We start from the raw sequence: 14,811 nt of genomic DNA, 5'->3' as shown, positions 1-14,811 counted from the left end.
CTGACTTACTCTTTTATGTTCTATTCAAATGAGAATGCTGAAGTTAAGAATAAGAGAAAATAAATCACAGAATACAACTCCTTCTAGTAACTTACTTCTTGCTCCATTTCTGTATTTTACATTTATGGATAAAGATCAAGAATTCTGTAGGATTCTTCAATATAAAATAAGTGATTTTGCAGCAGTTAACAGTGTCTTTGTGGTAGTGCCTATTTGTGCTATATGAGAAGGCTGAGCAGTGAAGATGTTGGCACACTTAAGTACTATCAGTATTTAATAATTTTTCCTTTAAGGTTGTGTTGAAAATAGTACTCTTTGTAACACCTCATAAATGGACAAAAGTCGTATTGGTAGAGTATATTTAATATGAGAAATCCACTTACAAACAATATAAAAAATCAGCCTTATGACATGTAATTTACCAGTATAACACATGTATTTGCATAGATACAGATAAATATGTATCAAGATATATATCTCAAAAGAAAATTCACATATTAATAGTACTTAAAATCTTGGACTCATCAGTGCCAATAAGGAAACTTTCACTGTCTTTATAGAGGTCAGATTTCAATCCACCATCTATAAAAAACTGGCTTAAGAGGAGATCAAGGAAACAAAAGCATTTCTGAACTTTAAGTGCCAAGGTTGACCTGGCTGAATCTGAGGTCTCTTTCTCAGATAAGAGTTTAAAAGAGGATTTGGAAGATCTTCCCATAATACGCTCTGATACTTTACATCCATAGCATGGAGAGAACAAACACAAATATGGAACTGACGGTAGGCAACTGGCAGAAGAGAAGTTTAGATCTGTCTCATGAGGCTTTAAAAGAGGTGGAAAGGTCGGGGACAATCTTTAAATAGCTCTATATAATGTTCTCCAATGACAAACTGTTCTGTCACTTCTACTCCATACTGAACACTCAAACTTTGGAATCGTTTTTCCTTGGGTGCCGGGAGCAAATGTGTGTAACTCAGCCATGACTTTGAAAGTGGCTCTGACATTGTTTTTATTCTTTCTAAACTAAAGAAGAAGAAACAAAAATTAAGAGTTATATGCATTGAATTCACACTGGGGTCAATGGAAGCTCTGGTCAGAAGTCATCATACACCATTTTTCTAATATTAAGGTATCTTTATTTATATATATATTTTTTTTAAAAAAAAAACAGGATGAGATAGAAACTGTTTGACATGCTCAGACAAAATAAAGGGATCACAAAAGAAGTTAGGTTTTCAATACCACTAAAAAATGCCCACTCACATCATACACAAAAATGTTACAATATTAAACTAAAGAAAGAATGGTTCTGTCCTTGTAACTTTTGCTTTACAAACTAAGATGCCTCCTTGCTCCACAGAGTTGTGAAGCAGTAAGTGACAATGGCAGTTGAACAATGTGGGCTGTAAATAACTATGGTTAAATAAAAGGGGCTAGATACCACTTATATAATGTCTTTCTTCTGCAGAAGTTTTCAAATATGTCTTTCCTCCTCCTTGGATAACTGCCAATAGAATAAATTCTGTCTCCCTTACACCAAGTATAGCAACTCTGACTTACTTGACTGCACATTTCTGATTTGATCAATAATCTTAAAAAATTTCTAGAGTCTTTTTGCAAAAGCTGAGTGGCTTCTTTGGGGGAATTAGAGTCAGATAACCATAGCAGACACAATTATCCACTGGAAAAAAATTAAAATTCAAGTCAGTTTCTAAATGCATGTGGGCTGAGCTTTTTCTGTCTGAACAAGGAAGCTTGGGAACAGCAAAATAGTTTGGCCCTTGGAAAGACTGATCACACACACTCAGGGCCCTTATTCACATAAGACACTCTAAAATGTAATGAACCACTTCACTGTTGTTGGGTTTTATGAAAGCTGGTTTAGGATACAGTTCAAAATTAAATTATACTACCTCCCTCCCCCTCCTACCTGAGAGCAGCATTAACAACCACACAAAGGAGAAGAATGTAGTTGAGTTTCATTAGCTAACTTCAAAAGAAGACCTTGTGAAAAAAGACCAGGATTTAATTATTTGGTTTCATTTTTGCCTGCTGAAACTTCTTTTTTTTTTTTTTTTCAGCTCTCTCCCAGCCCCTTCAAAGCATCCCATAAATGAAATCAAATAAAGATATCAGCTCCTGCATCCTTATCCAGAGCTGGAACTTAGGGAAAGATATATATATATATATATATATATATATATATATATATATATATATATATATATATATATATATATATAATTATATATAATTTCATGTTAATTGCTGATACAATTTCATGTTAATTGCTGTGCACTTCACAATTTTCATTCATGTGGCCCCAGCAAAACTATTCTCATTGAAAGGACACCATCTAGCCTATATCCCATTGAAAGGACACCATCTAGCCCTCCCTTGAAGAGCTTAGATGGGGGGTGTTGTGTATGTCTGTGTGTGTGTGCGCGAGGTGTGGGACTGCAGGGCTATGGCTTATGTCAGCTTTTGCTCCTGGTACTAATTTTTAAGACACTCCATGTGCATGTGTGCTGAAATTCTTCCCTTCTACCCTTCTCCATTTCACTGGCAGAGGGCCCTACCCCTGGCTTGCAGCAGTAAAGCAGCATAGGGCACATCAGCTGAGCTACTGCCACCATCAGTGTGAAGTCATGCAAGGCATCCCCTTGTGCTCACGTGTGTGATACACTTCATCACCTTACAGCAGACATGGACAGGGAAGCAGAGTTCAGCTGATAACAGTTTGTTAAGTCAGTACAACTTGACTGTATGTTTAAGCCCAAATAGCCAAGAACATTGCCTTATTTATAGAGTTTGGCACCTGACGGGAAGAAAACAGAGTGTTTGAAGTTGCAAATTTTTATGAAATGGATGAGGATTGTTAAGGAAGGCATATGGAAGCAATATAAACCAATAAAAAGCAGTGAAAAAAAATTAGTTTCCATATGGGAGGAGAGCCTGTGACTTCAAGCAAAAGCAGTGATGAAGGAAGGTAGAGGCACCTGAGTAACAGATGCAGTGAATTTTGCACCGGCACAGTGCTGCCTCTGTCATCTCATTCTACATCCTTTTAAAATGAGTTTTAGACAAGAACACTGATGCTTCCAGTTCCTGAACTAATATAAGTACAAGAGGGGCTGAAAACTGATCCCCCTTTGTTTTGCCACACCAGTCTGTGGTGAACTTTCTGCTTAAGGTCCCTTTCAGAGAATAGTACAAGCTGGCAGAACCCTTACGGCAGACTGCTTCTCTCAATAATATAGTTACACTCTGATCATTATTAGCAACAAGGCATTGAAAAAAGGTTATTTAAAAATCTTTTCCCATTATACTCTGATTTAAAGCACTTTGTCCATACGGGCTGTGTATAAGATCTTGCCCTAATAACTTTCCTAAAAGTAATTTAGAAACTTTTACATACTAAAGACAGCTTAGTGAAACATATATGGCCCTAACAAATATTTAAGAATTAATTTCAGAGGAAACACAAATGAAAACTGCAGTTTATACATTTATGCTAGTAGCAGAGTCTCTACCAAACATAACAAAATAAATACTGTAGCAAAAACATCTTGAAAGTTATCTGTTGATTCAGAAGTCAACTTCCCATATAAGTATTTTTTTTTAAATTCTTTTGGCCTAAATAAGTATGCTGGCAGATTTTCTGTTCAGGAATTTTTTTTCTTTGTTTTTTTTCTTGTCATTTATGACAAAAATAATTCTAAAACTTTTTGTGTTTTATTCTAGAGGAGACTTAGTATTTCAGGCAATTTTAAATAGCCATGAATTTTCAAGACATAAATCTGTCTTTTCATCTACGCTATTTTTTCTATGTCTTTTGCCCTACATTAATAAAACAATTTATTAGCTTTGCTTCTTTTATTTTCACAGCAGTAGGAAGACTTAAACAGATATCCCAGAATAGTTTAGTCCATGAACTAGTTGAAGAAAGGAAGATAGGAAAAAAATTTCAGCACATTTTCTACGCAAGGTGACCTGGATTTTTAGTTTCTTTTTACTGATATGTCCTAAAATAAACTAAACCTCTTCAACTCAGTTTTAAGTCCTGAAATTTATTTCTACTATCAAGAACTTGATACCAGTAAGGAGAATGGGTTGCAGAGACTGTCTTAAAAGTAGTTCCTCCAGATTAATATCTGCCCTTTTGGATGCTTATTTGAACTGAGGCTGACCTCTGAGTATTTAGAGATATGCCTGTCACGGCTTTATAATCACAAGTATAATAATAAAAAAAAGAAATTGAATCAGAGGCTTAAGGAAGTAATGGCAATGGATTCAAGAGGTAAGAATATGTGTCAGAATCATAAAAAGGATGTTTTTTAAATGGTTCAGCTACACGTTTTGTGGAGGTGTTGCCAAGATTAAGTGAAAAGCACTTATATTGTCAAAAATTGGAATGCAGCCCAGACACACTGGGATGTGTTCAGCTTGTCATTCAGAGCCTCTTCTATCAGATATCAACATTTTTCAATCCAAAGGACAGCAAGTCCATTCCTGCATATGAATTTTACACTCCAATCTGAAAGAACCACAGAAAAATTCTGAATCTGGGCCTGAACTTATTTTTATTTGATTTTTCAGATATTTGCCAGGTAAGTGTTTAGCTGTGGTATTCTTCATAAGTGATTTTCTTGAATGAATAAAGTGTCCCAGAGAAAGTCCCTGTTTCACACAGTCTGTAATTCAATGTGTAAATTAGACATTCGGAAAGATATATATATTTATATAAATATATATCTGTGTTTCTTACTGAACTAAGGTACTTTTCTTTAGAGCAAAACCTCTCATTTTCTGACCCTATAAGGATGCTATTTGATTTCTGAATTGACAATCAGCTTACTGGGACTAGAGAGTACAATTACATAAAATTAAAGACTATTATGAGAACATGCACGTTTCCTCAAATTTACTTCACCCATTATATGACACTCTAACAGGCATTGTAATTACTAGTCATTTTCCATCCCGTTATTTTTGGATTAAATTATGAGTTGAAATTTCATTCAAGAAAAATACCAGAAACCCAAGGTATTAATAATCTCAGTATTGTTATTTAATAGGATTTATAAACAAAGGAAAGCAGCAGCCCAGTCTGAAATGTGTAAATCAGAAAATAGCATAAAGTGACTAGAAATGGACCAAAAATGTGTGTAACAGACTTTAGGGAAGAAAGCCATGAGGAAGTCAAAATATGGCTAAAAAATTAAAACACATTCTGTGGGAAGAAAAAAAAAAAAAACAAAACCAAAACAGAAAACCAAACAACTAGATGGATCTTGAAATAGAAGTCACCAAACCTCTGAACAGCAGAATGTATCAAATTATAAGGTTTGTGAAGTCCACAAGAATATTCATAGGATTCATAAAGCAGAGGAAACACAAAAAGTTTACCAATTCAAATTAATCCTTCAAAGAAACAATGGACAGTACTGTGAAAACAGATAAATAGACTATAATCATGAAAATGAATGGGGCATTTATTAAATAAGTTTGATTAAATAATAAATTAATTAAATTAAATAAGGTATATTCAGGGGAAGGAAAAAAAAAAAAAGTACCAAGCTATTAGAAGTAAAGAATGAGATTTCAAAAGTTAGAAAATTAGAAAAGTTAGAAAGCTGTTCATGCAGCTTGTTCTTAAAGTACTTGGAAAATCTGAACTTAAAAAAAAAAAAAATTAAAAAGTATCTTGGGGAAAATGTCCTTATGCATTATAATCATCCCAAGTCTGCCATTTCATCAGAAGGGGACTTTCACTGCAGAGGACAGTATTATTTCAGAGATGGAGGTTATCTTTCAAGAGATAGTTTTCAGAATATAGAATAAGGTCAAGCAAGTACAGGAGAGCATTTAAAGAACCCAGTGACTCCATGATTTATGCCCTTGTAAAGTTCAGAAAGCTCAGGATAAAGGGTAAAAGAGGAGGTGGATAGTCTTTATGGTTTAGAAATTTTTAAGTACAAGAACAAGTAAAATTGATACATTTGCTGATCAGTGAGGGAAAAGAGCATGGAATACAGACTAATCGATAAGGAAACAGTGAAAAATTTCCCAGAACTAAAAAGCAGAGAAACCAATAGAAAAAAATATGATTTTTTCCTCAACAGATGCCAGATAGTTTTCCTTTTAAAAAAAGTGTGTATTTGTGGAAGACCTCTTTTTTCTGTAGTGCCTTCTAAATTGTCTAGCATAGTAGGTATTTTCTGGCAGAATAAAACTACTTTATAGTGTCTTGAAAGGCAGCACAGCCTAAAGATAAGATGCTTAGGGGAGGAGGTAATCATTAGGATCACAGGAATCATCTTTGGGTTGACAAGAAACACACACATATATGTGTTTAAGCTCTCATCATCATGGCTAGGCTTCGCGAACGAAGATTTGAGAGGGGCTCTACCCACGCTTGCTACAAGCACGCTGATGGCTAAAAAGGCCAATGCGAGATAGACAAGTCCGGTTGCAGAATGTACAGCAGAAAGACTCCCCAGGTGATATCGACAAGACGCGATTCTTTCTGTGTTGTCTTTTCTCCTCGAGAGTGATCCTGCGTGTGTTCTCAAAAGCAGCAGCAGCATTATAGATGGTGTGTGTGTTTAAGCTCTATAATTGCACTGACTGTACCATTCAGATCTGCAGAAGGAACTTGAGCTCAAAGTGCACAAAGCGCCCAAAGTCTCCACAAGGAGACAAGACCATTTCAGTGTCTTTCACTAGCAGACACCACAAAAAATAAGGGATGCATGAAAGCATCAGTACTGTGGAAGAACTAAGGTTCCCTCAGGAACATCCAGTGCACTAGAGTAGCAGATATTTAGAATGAATGAAAAAGAAATGAGTATGTCATGAACACTAAAAACGGAGCTTTGGCCTCAGTGTATCTATGTGGAATATTTTTGTTTTATGCTAATCAAAACACAGCTCAAATTATTTACTGCCACTAGTAAGGGTGGAGGTACCAACAAGAATCTGAGCTCCAGCTGTCATTTCGGGAGAGCGATCTCAGTTCTTCAGTGGTGGTTGTTACAGCACTGGGACGGGTGATAAGATACTCAGACAAAAGGAAACAAAAAGGGTAAGAAGAGGAAGATAATAGTTCAGATGCTTCATGACAGCTTTTACTGCCATTATCAAAAACTGCTTAGTAAATATTTTGGCATAAGAGACCAGAGATATTTTTCACAGATATGTAGTATGATTGAGAATTTGATAGAGTAGGGGATGGAGGGGATAGAAGCCTAAAAGTTTTAAATGTACAGACTAGTTAACAAATTAAACAAAATTACCTGGAGCAAAGTATACAGACACCTTATGTTTCATGACAGTAGTTGAAATAAATAAAATAATATCAAAATCCTTGTGGCTTGGAGTGACTAAACTATTGCCAAAGATGTGCCAAGATGAAATTGAATTACAAGTTAATTAAGGATATAGTGCTACAACAGTATTTTCCTTAGTCACTATCATCACCTCATACTGACTTAACAAAAAATCTTATTAATTAATTAATTGATATTTGGATGGTGCAATTCAAATTCCAAATAACACCCTGTCCAGTTCCATCAGCCTATTGAGAGCCCATTACCACAAGCTCAGAGAACTACAGGAGCAAAATGGCAGGTGGGAAGCCAAATTATGGACTCAGAAAGGTACACCCAGTCTGTGTCCCCTGCCAGGGCTGTCCTGGGACAGCTTCAGCTCCAGTGTCAGAGTGTGAAACCCATTATGATATGAAAATGCCATAACACTTCTTGCAGTGAGTGGAGGTCATGGCAAGGGAGCAAGGGGCACATTGTGGGATGTAGTTCTGGATTGCACAAGAGCTATAACAGGATGTTTAAGGAAGGAAGTAAAGGCAGGGAAGGGAATTCAGTGTTTTATCGAGGAACAAGTACAGAAAAATAGAGGGTTAATGGGAAAAAAGTGGTTGGTCACATGTAGTTTTCTAGTCAGTGTCCTTGTCCAACCATGCCCTGAGCCTGATCTACACAGTCTGTCCTATTAAATTACTTTCTAATTCTTTTCCTGGGTGAGAGATTCTATAGTGTGTGTGTGTGTGTGTGTGTGTGTGAGAGAGAGAGAGAGCCAGACAGACTGTTCCAGCAGCTGGAGAGGGGGTGAGGCCTCAAGGGGCTCATATATCCAGCTGCCAGCAGCTACGAAAACTGGGATTCATGGATAGCTGCTGGGCACACTGCCTGGAAGGACATTTGGAGGCATCCACAGTGTACATAGACATATATTTTCACGAGTGGACCTCAGTCCTGCTCAGCCAGAGAGAGTAACAGGATGAAGCCGTTGTCGCTGTCTGTGCAAGTGCTCTGTGTATTGGTACGTGATCTGCGTGGCTCGTCATGTGCATAAGTATTTACATATATATGGATACATGTAGTGTTTGTGTGTGCCCTGTCTGCATATGCCTACTGGGAAACATCTTCACCCTCACTACCATCTGGACCTGGGCATACAGAGCTGCAGACTCCCAGACAACCCTGGGCTTTTAGATCCAGTTCACTCTATTCTCCCCCAAGCAAAAACCAAAGGAGATAGCACATTACATTGATAGTGCTAAGGTTTCAGCTAAAAAGTACACTATGTGCAAGCATAAGGCTGCTGATAATTTATTTAGACATAGGGCATTTGATGAAAGTAGGTTGAAAGTCTGTATTTTATAAACTTTAGTCTGGGAGGAAAGAGGCAGACCATAGTCTCAGAAGTGACACCACTGATTCTGTGGCACAAAGCCCATTTTACACAAAGCATATAAACGGGTTGAATCCACTTCATTTAATTTTATTAATCTAAAAGTTACAGGAGCTTCCTTAGGACCTCCAGATTATGGAGATTTTTTAGGATGTGTGGAATCATCCTCCCCTTCCCTTGTCTGTCATGGAAAATCCAAGAAAGTAGTCGATATTGTAAAGAGATAAATTTGAAATCTATGCCTCCATCAGAAGCTAGATACAGAATGAAACGGATCTATGAATGCACTAGCACTGTAAAAACTAAGACAGGATGCATATGCCAAGTCATTTTCCTGTGCTGCCCTTGTCATTACTGCTGCTGGGCACAGAGGAAAGTTAATTGCCACTAAATAACCTATACTAGTGTACAGTTTAAAGAATAACAGCATAAAAAACCTCTATGAAAATTATATCTGCCTCTCTTCCTGAATAAGTGCATTCAAATAGAAATCATAAAATGTAAACCAAAATGCCCTTAATAACATGCTTTAATATTTGGCCAGCCACTAAGTGGGCACAAAGTTGGACTAGATGATCATTGCATGTACCTTTCAACTGAAAATATTCTATTCGAAAAAAGAAACCTAAAAACTAAGAAGAATGCTTTCTTGCATGCAAATAATCTGGGATACATTGCTTTATAATTTAGACTGTGCATGGATCTTCTGAGGTATTAAAGCCTGACATGTACCACCCTGGACAAGCATCACAGTGCTCTTTCCCAAAGGTAAGTTTCACTTTAATATTAATTTTTGACCTTACTACTCCTTTCAGAATGTTGCCATGATTTAATGTCCTTTAGCCTGCTTACTTTCTCTTCTACTCTGATTTATTCCAGTGTATTCTCAAATCACAGCTGGTTTTAGCTGCAGTTAGTTCTTGGTTCGAGTGCTGTTCCCATCCCTTCACTTCTATGTTTTCATGGGATCAAGGTCACATTTGAAGTTCTAGCCAGTTCTCTTGTTCCCAGTTCTAACTTCCTAAACATTGTTTGTGGTTTTCTGTGTATAGATAATGGTCATGATTTTTAATTATAATAATGCATTGATATCATTACATAATTTATAATATTGTAAATATTTCTCAATGCATCTAAATTGCTGAAGTTGTTAAAACCATGTTAAAAAAACCTTCTCATAGACAATCACTGAGTAATAAGATGCCCTCTTTAACGTCTACACATACATTTCATTTGCTTTCTTTAAGGCAAAGTTAGTATGAATACAGAAAGCAAAGCCCTTCCCTCATCTCTAGTGGAGGGGGACTGTTGTACTTTGCATTGACATTATAAAACTATACTTATTTTAGGTAAAAATTACTCTCTTTCCTCATTAAATCTAAATGGAACTGCTTTTAATTTTGGTCATCTTCACGGCTTCTTCTCTCTCCCAACACACCTTTTTCCCATACTTTTATACTTCCTCCTTGGTTCTGCTGAGCAGCACCAGACAGATTTCTGACTCTGTTGATGTTTTTCTTTGTGTACAGGATTTCAGACATAAACACTTCATGAAGAGCAAAGCTCACACAAAACATAGCTACCTGCATCTACATTGTGCCTAAAGAGGTACATTGTAACAGAAAGAGGTGAGTTCTAGTGAGGAATACACCTGGAAAAAGTCATTCATCTTCTAGTACAAAGTCTATCTGCCAGCATGAAGGGATATAATGATATGTGATATGATTATAAGCGAATAACTTATATTTGATTATATAATTCCTAAAATTTCAAGGAAAAAAAGGTTAAAAAAAAAGGATATTGTATCTAAAAAGGATTAAAAGTTCATTGATTTTTCATTCTACTATTGTTTGAAAAGAAAAATATCTGATCCTACCTCTTCACAGGTGGTCCTGAAATCCATGTGCTATGACACAGCAAGTGATATTTGTCTAAAATGGAGAGAAAGATTTCATTAGAATGAAAAAGCAAAACATAAAAGTTATCTGTCTGAGCTGAACAATTGCACTTTTCATTCTTAGGTCCAGTTATAGACATGGCTTAAAAGAAGAAATGATCAAAGTTGCATCAGGATTAGGAAGCGCAGGATGTTAGAAGTTGTTCCTGGTTCTTATAAAGTACACAACCTGGTTTCCTTGAATATCAACATCTTGCAGTCAACACCTCCTCCCTTTCACAGGGCATTCAGATGTACTTTTGTTATTGCAAGTTTTAAATTTCTTTTTGATTTTTTTTTTTTCAAAAGTAAGAGTGTACTTGGAAGTTACAAAAAAAGAGACAACTGAGCGTTGTTCTTCAGAACACTTAAAAAAAAAATGTTGGGTTTTTTTTACTTTTCTCCTCTGGTTAAAAACCACCAAGCACCAACACCTTTTGTCTCACGTTTTATTAATACTCTAATCTCTCCACAGAAGCCAGTGTCATTTAACAGTGTGCTTACTTAGTAGAAATATTTATGAGTTGAAAAACAAATGTTAGAAAAGTCAGGAATATGTTTGAGTGCTGGCAAAATGTCACACCAAATCCTGTGATTATTACTTTGCCTGGCCTTTACCTAAAGTATTCATACCAATGCACACTTATGCATTCATTTATTTATGTGATAAAGCCACTGCAACAGGATGTTAGCAAAGGCTAATAACAGTGTCCTGCTGCTTATTCTACAATAGAAACACTCATGCATCAGTAAATAACATTTTCAGGAAACACAAAACAGTCCTGGGCAAAACAGTAATTTCATTCAGTGGTTGGAAAAAACAATCCTGTCACAAAATTCTCTCCTTCGAGTATTTTATTGCTGCTCTTTATTATTTATGTGCTTGCAATTACTTATATTAGCACTCAAAGTTCCAAGACAAAATTTGTCCCATTAGCCTAGGTTTAAAATAAAATTTAAAAACTATACCTCACATAGTACAAAAATGAAGTCCTAATAATTAAAATAAAGCCTCTTAATAAAATCCCTTCATTAAATTTCTTGATTTATTTTGCTGCCCTGGATGAAGTTTTATTAAACTGAAGCATACACACACATATGAGGTTAATGTTCTCTGTTTATTGAGCTCTGGTTCACAGCCTGTGCTCTAGACTAATTTTTAAGAGAGCTAGCCTAGATTGGCTAGGTTACAATTGAGAAATTTAAAAACCACCCATCATCATTCCTTCCTTATCAGCTTTACAGGAGCACCAAGATCTAATAAAGAACTATATCTGTAATTCTGCTCTCAAAACGCTCATAAAAAAGAAGGTCACTATTACTGTCTCAAAGATTTCTCTCTGGTGGGACAGTCATTGTGCAACAAAGTATGTTTTCCTTGAAATCTTTATGAACTCCTTTTTTCAGCTGAGTAAGCTGAAGTGGGAAAGAGGCTTTACTCAGCAAAGTGTTCTGAGGACTTCTTAGCCTTCTGGAACTATAAGAGCACGTATCTTTATAAACTGAAGTATTATACAGTGCTCTCCTTTCTTGGGCCCTGATTATGTCAGGTCCTACTGCAGTCTAAAGAGCATATTATGTTATGTTCCGCCTTATTAATAAAAGTTGTGAAAAGTTTGGGTTTGGGCAACTCTGGTTCCACATTCAATGACAATTCCATTTTGGTTCTTTTTTTAGCTACTCTTTGATCTAAATCTTATCTAATCCAGGTCATTTCCACAGCTCCGTATTATTTAATTTTCTTCTTCTTTGCCATTTTTATGTATTATGCATTTATTTACTTATATCAGAAATATTTGTATTATCACATAGAAGAACAGTCAAGAACAGCTAGGCCTTGCAACTGATTATATATACAGCTCATAATCTAAAATATGTTCTAATTCTGCTCAGATAATAATGTAGCAACGCTATAAAGTATGAAGCTTTGCAGGAATACCAAGTTCTTTATTGAAAACCCCTTTAAACCTTTATAAAACTCTTTTAAAACACCCCAACATTTTAACTACCACTGCCATTAACTTCATTATGCTTAAAATTATTTCTGAAAGGCAGGAGCCATAGTTTTCTGTCCTATGGCAAACGGAGCCCTTGACCTTTACAGAGACAGGTCACAAATGATAAATATTGTCTCCCCACTACCTGCTGCTAGTTGAAGAATCTACATGGCGAATCTTGGTGATATTTCCTGTTCTCTCTACATGCTACATCACAAATAGGTAAAATAAAATATACTACAAATACTCTCTTGACACACATCTCTTAATGAAATAACTTCTCTGGTACCCAACAAAAGGTCATACACAGTTTTCTCTGGGAAAGCTATTAAAGGCATTTTTCATGATCTGTGACAAGAACTTTTACTAATAAAATATTGTCTAAAATGTAAAGCTGGAACTACACAAAATCACATTCACTGCAAAGACTGTACATGTTTCTCAGACATACGATATCTCAGTTACTAATCTTTGCTATACAGCTGACACTGCTCCTGCTTCCCTGTTTCCTACCAATTCTCATCTACAGCTGCACAGAGAGAATTTAAGCCCATTATCAATGTTCTTTTTCTGACTATCAGCAATTTCATAACACTTCATATTTTACAAACACCACATAGAAGGTTTGATTACAAAGTGCAGTACCTCATAAATCATCTCAGAAATGTCATTGTTTCCAGCATTTACACCCCGAATAAACACTCAAGATAATTAAATTACAGGAATACAAATCATGCATCATACAGAAATTTTATATCTTATGCTGATAAAATTTCCCAATTATTTGTCATTGTCTCAGCCTACAATATATGAAAAAAGGCAGAAAACACAAACCTAAGGAATTTTAAAAATAAAACACCTTTAAAGTTATAAACCGTGAAACCCACTGCTTACAGATATTCTTGATAAGCTTTTGGCTAATCTCTGCAACCCCATCTCCAAATCACAGTCACTTTCACCTGAGCACCTTTCCAGCTCTCCTAGGAGCTTTCTTCAGCCCCATCTAGGAAGCCCACTGGTTACCAACGCATTAAGCCTCAATATTTGATTCTCTTTTGCCCCTCCCCACCTTCAGGTTACTTTAGGACGAACTGCTCTGGAAGGTGAGAAAGGAGGTGTCTGTGACTTTGAAAGGAGGAGGTGCAGAGGAAACAGCATCAGGACAGAGCAGGGTATGCAGGCACAGAAGGAGGCACGAACAGCACGTATTACTCAAAGAGAAGGAATGGATCCAAAATCAGTGAGGCTCTCTGAAAGGGCTGGGAACCACTGCAATCAAAAATATGTAAACAAGCAAGCTCTGAAAAGTTGCTTGCCTTCCCTTTAACTTCATTTGCAATCTGCATTTCTTCCACAACTGAGTTACCAAACTTACTTAGCTCACCTCTTCTGCTGGAAAAAAGAAACAACGTGTGACAGACAGATTGGGAAGAGAATTTGACACTCCCCTTGGTAGAACAAGAGGTTACTTAATATTGAAGAAACATTTACCAAGCAGTATTACTATGGCATTTATGTTCTAAAGGGAAATCAGTGGCTAAAACATAATGATAAAAATGAAGGCTATGGCAGGCCTCAGAGACAAAGCTTCATTTAGGATAATGCACTGAGTATTTGAGCTTTGCTCTGATCTTATAATAAATCAGGTCATATTCCAGTGGTATAATAGATGTAATTTCACAAAGTACTTCCATGACTGAATACTCCAGTATACTTAATATAATAAGATAGCAAACAGAAAGAAAATTCCATGTGCACACAACAGTAAGATGAGACACTTTGTGAAGTTTTGCAAGCCAAATAAAATAATATTGAAGCAAAAGTAGGAAATGCTTAGTTCTCAAGGTTACTGGTGCACAGTATACAGTACTACATGCACAAATAACAAGTTTATGGACAAAATTATGCATTATGAAATGCATTTTAATTTAGCATATGATATTACTGCAGCTTGTATGATTCTTACTTGATGGAGATATGTCACAAGAAATTCTTATTGTCTGAAAAATGTCTGAACTGCTAACTGGGAAACAGACCGTGTTTCAAAGGCACAAATACCAGCTCAGCAACTACTTATGATAGTAGTTTGCTACTAAATTACATATTTGCTTTTTCAACTCCTTCTTCCATCTCCATTCTCATTAACATCTTTTGTGCTCTAT

General features: G+C 36.1%; 1 protein-coding gene across 6 annotated transcripts in view; it reads right to left on the bottom strand.

The window, feature by feature from the left end:
* The window catches only part of SNTG1 (syntrophin gamma 1), a 336,726-nt gene that overhangs the window by 144,856 nt on the left and 177,059 nt on the right, over window positions 1–14,811 (bottom strand). For all 6 annotated transcript variants that reach the window (XM_027890849.1, XM_027890855.1, XM_027890850.1 and 3 more), the window contains exon 2: window positions 10,593–10,647. In XM_027890849.1, the coding sequence (XP_027746650.1) occupies window positions 10,593–10,619 (27 nt within the window). In that variant the 5' untranslated portion in view covers window positions 10,620–10,647. The remainder of the gene's footprint in view (window positions 1–10,592; window positions 10,648–14,811) is intronic.

Source organism: Empidonax traillii, unplaced genomic scaffold (assembly GCF_003031625.1).
Source record: "Empidonax traillii isolate 1590-97213 ecotype Southwest subspecies unplaced genomic scaffold, ASM303162v1 scaffold300:size811877, whole genome shotgun sequence".
Lineage (NCBI taxonomy): Eukaryota > Metazoa > Chordata > Aves > Passeriformes > Tyrannidae > Empidonax > Empidonax traillii.
The sequence above is the reverse complement of the archived record's forward strand: the minus strand, read 5'-3'. Positions and strand labels throughout refer to the sequence as shown.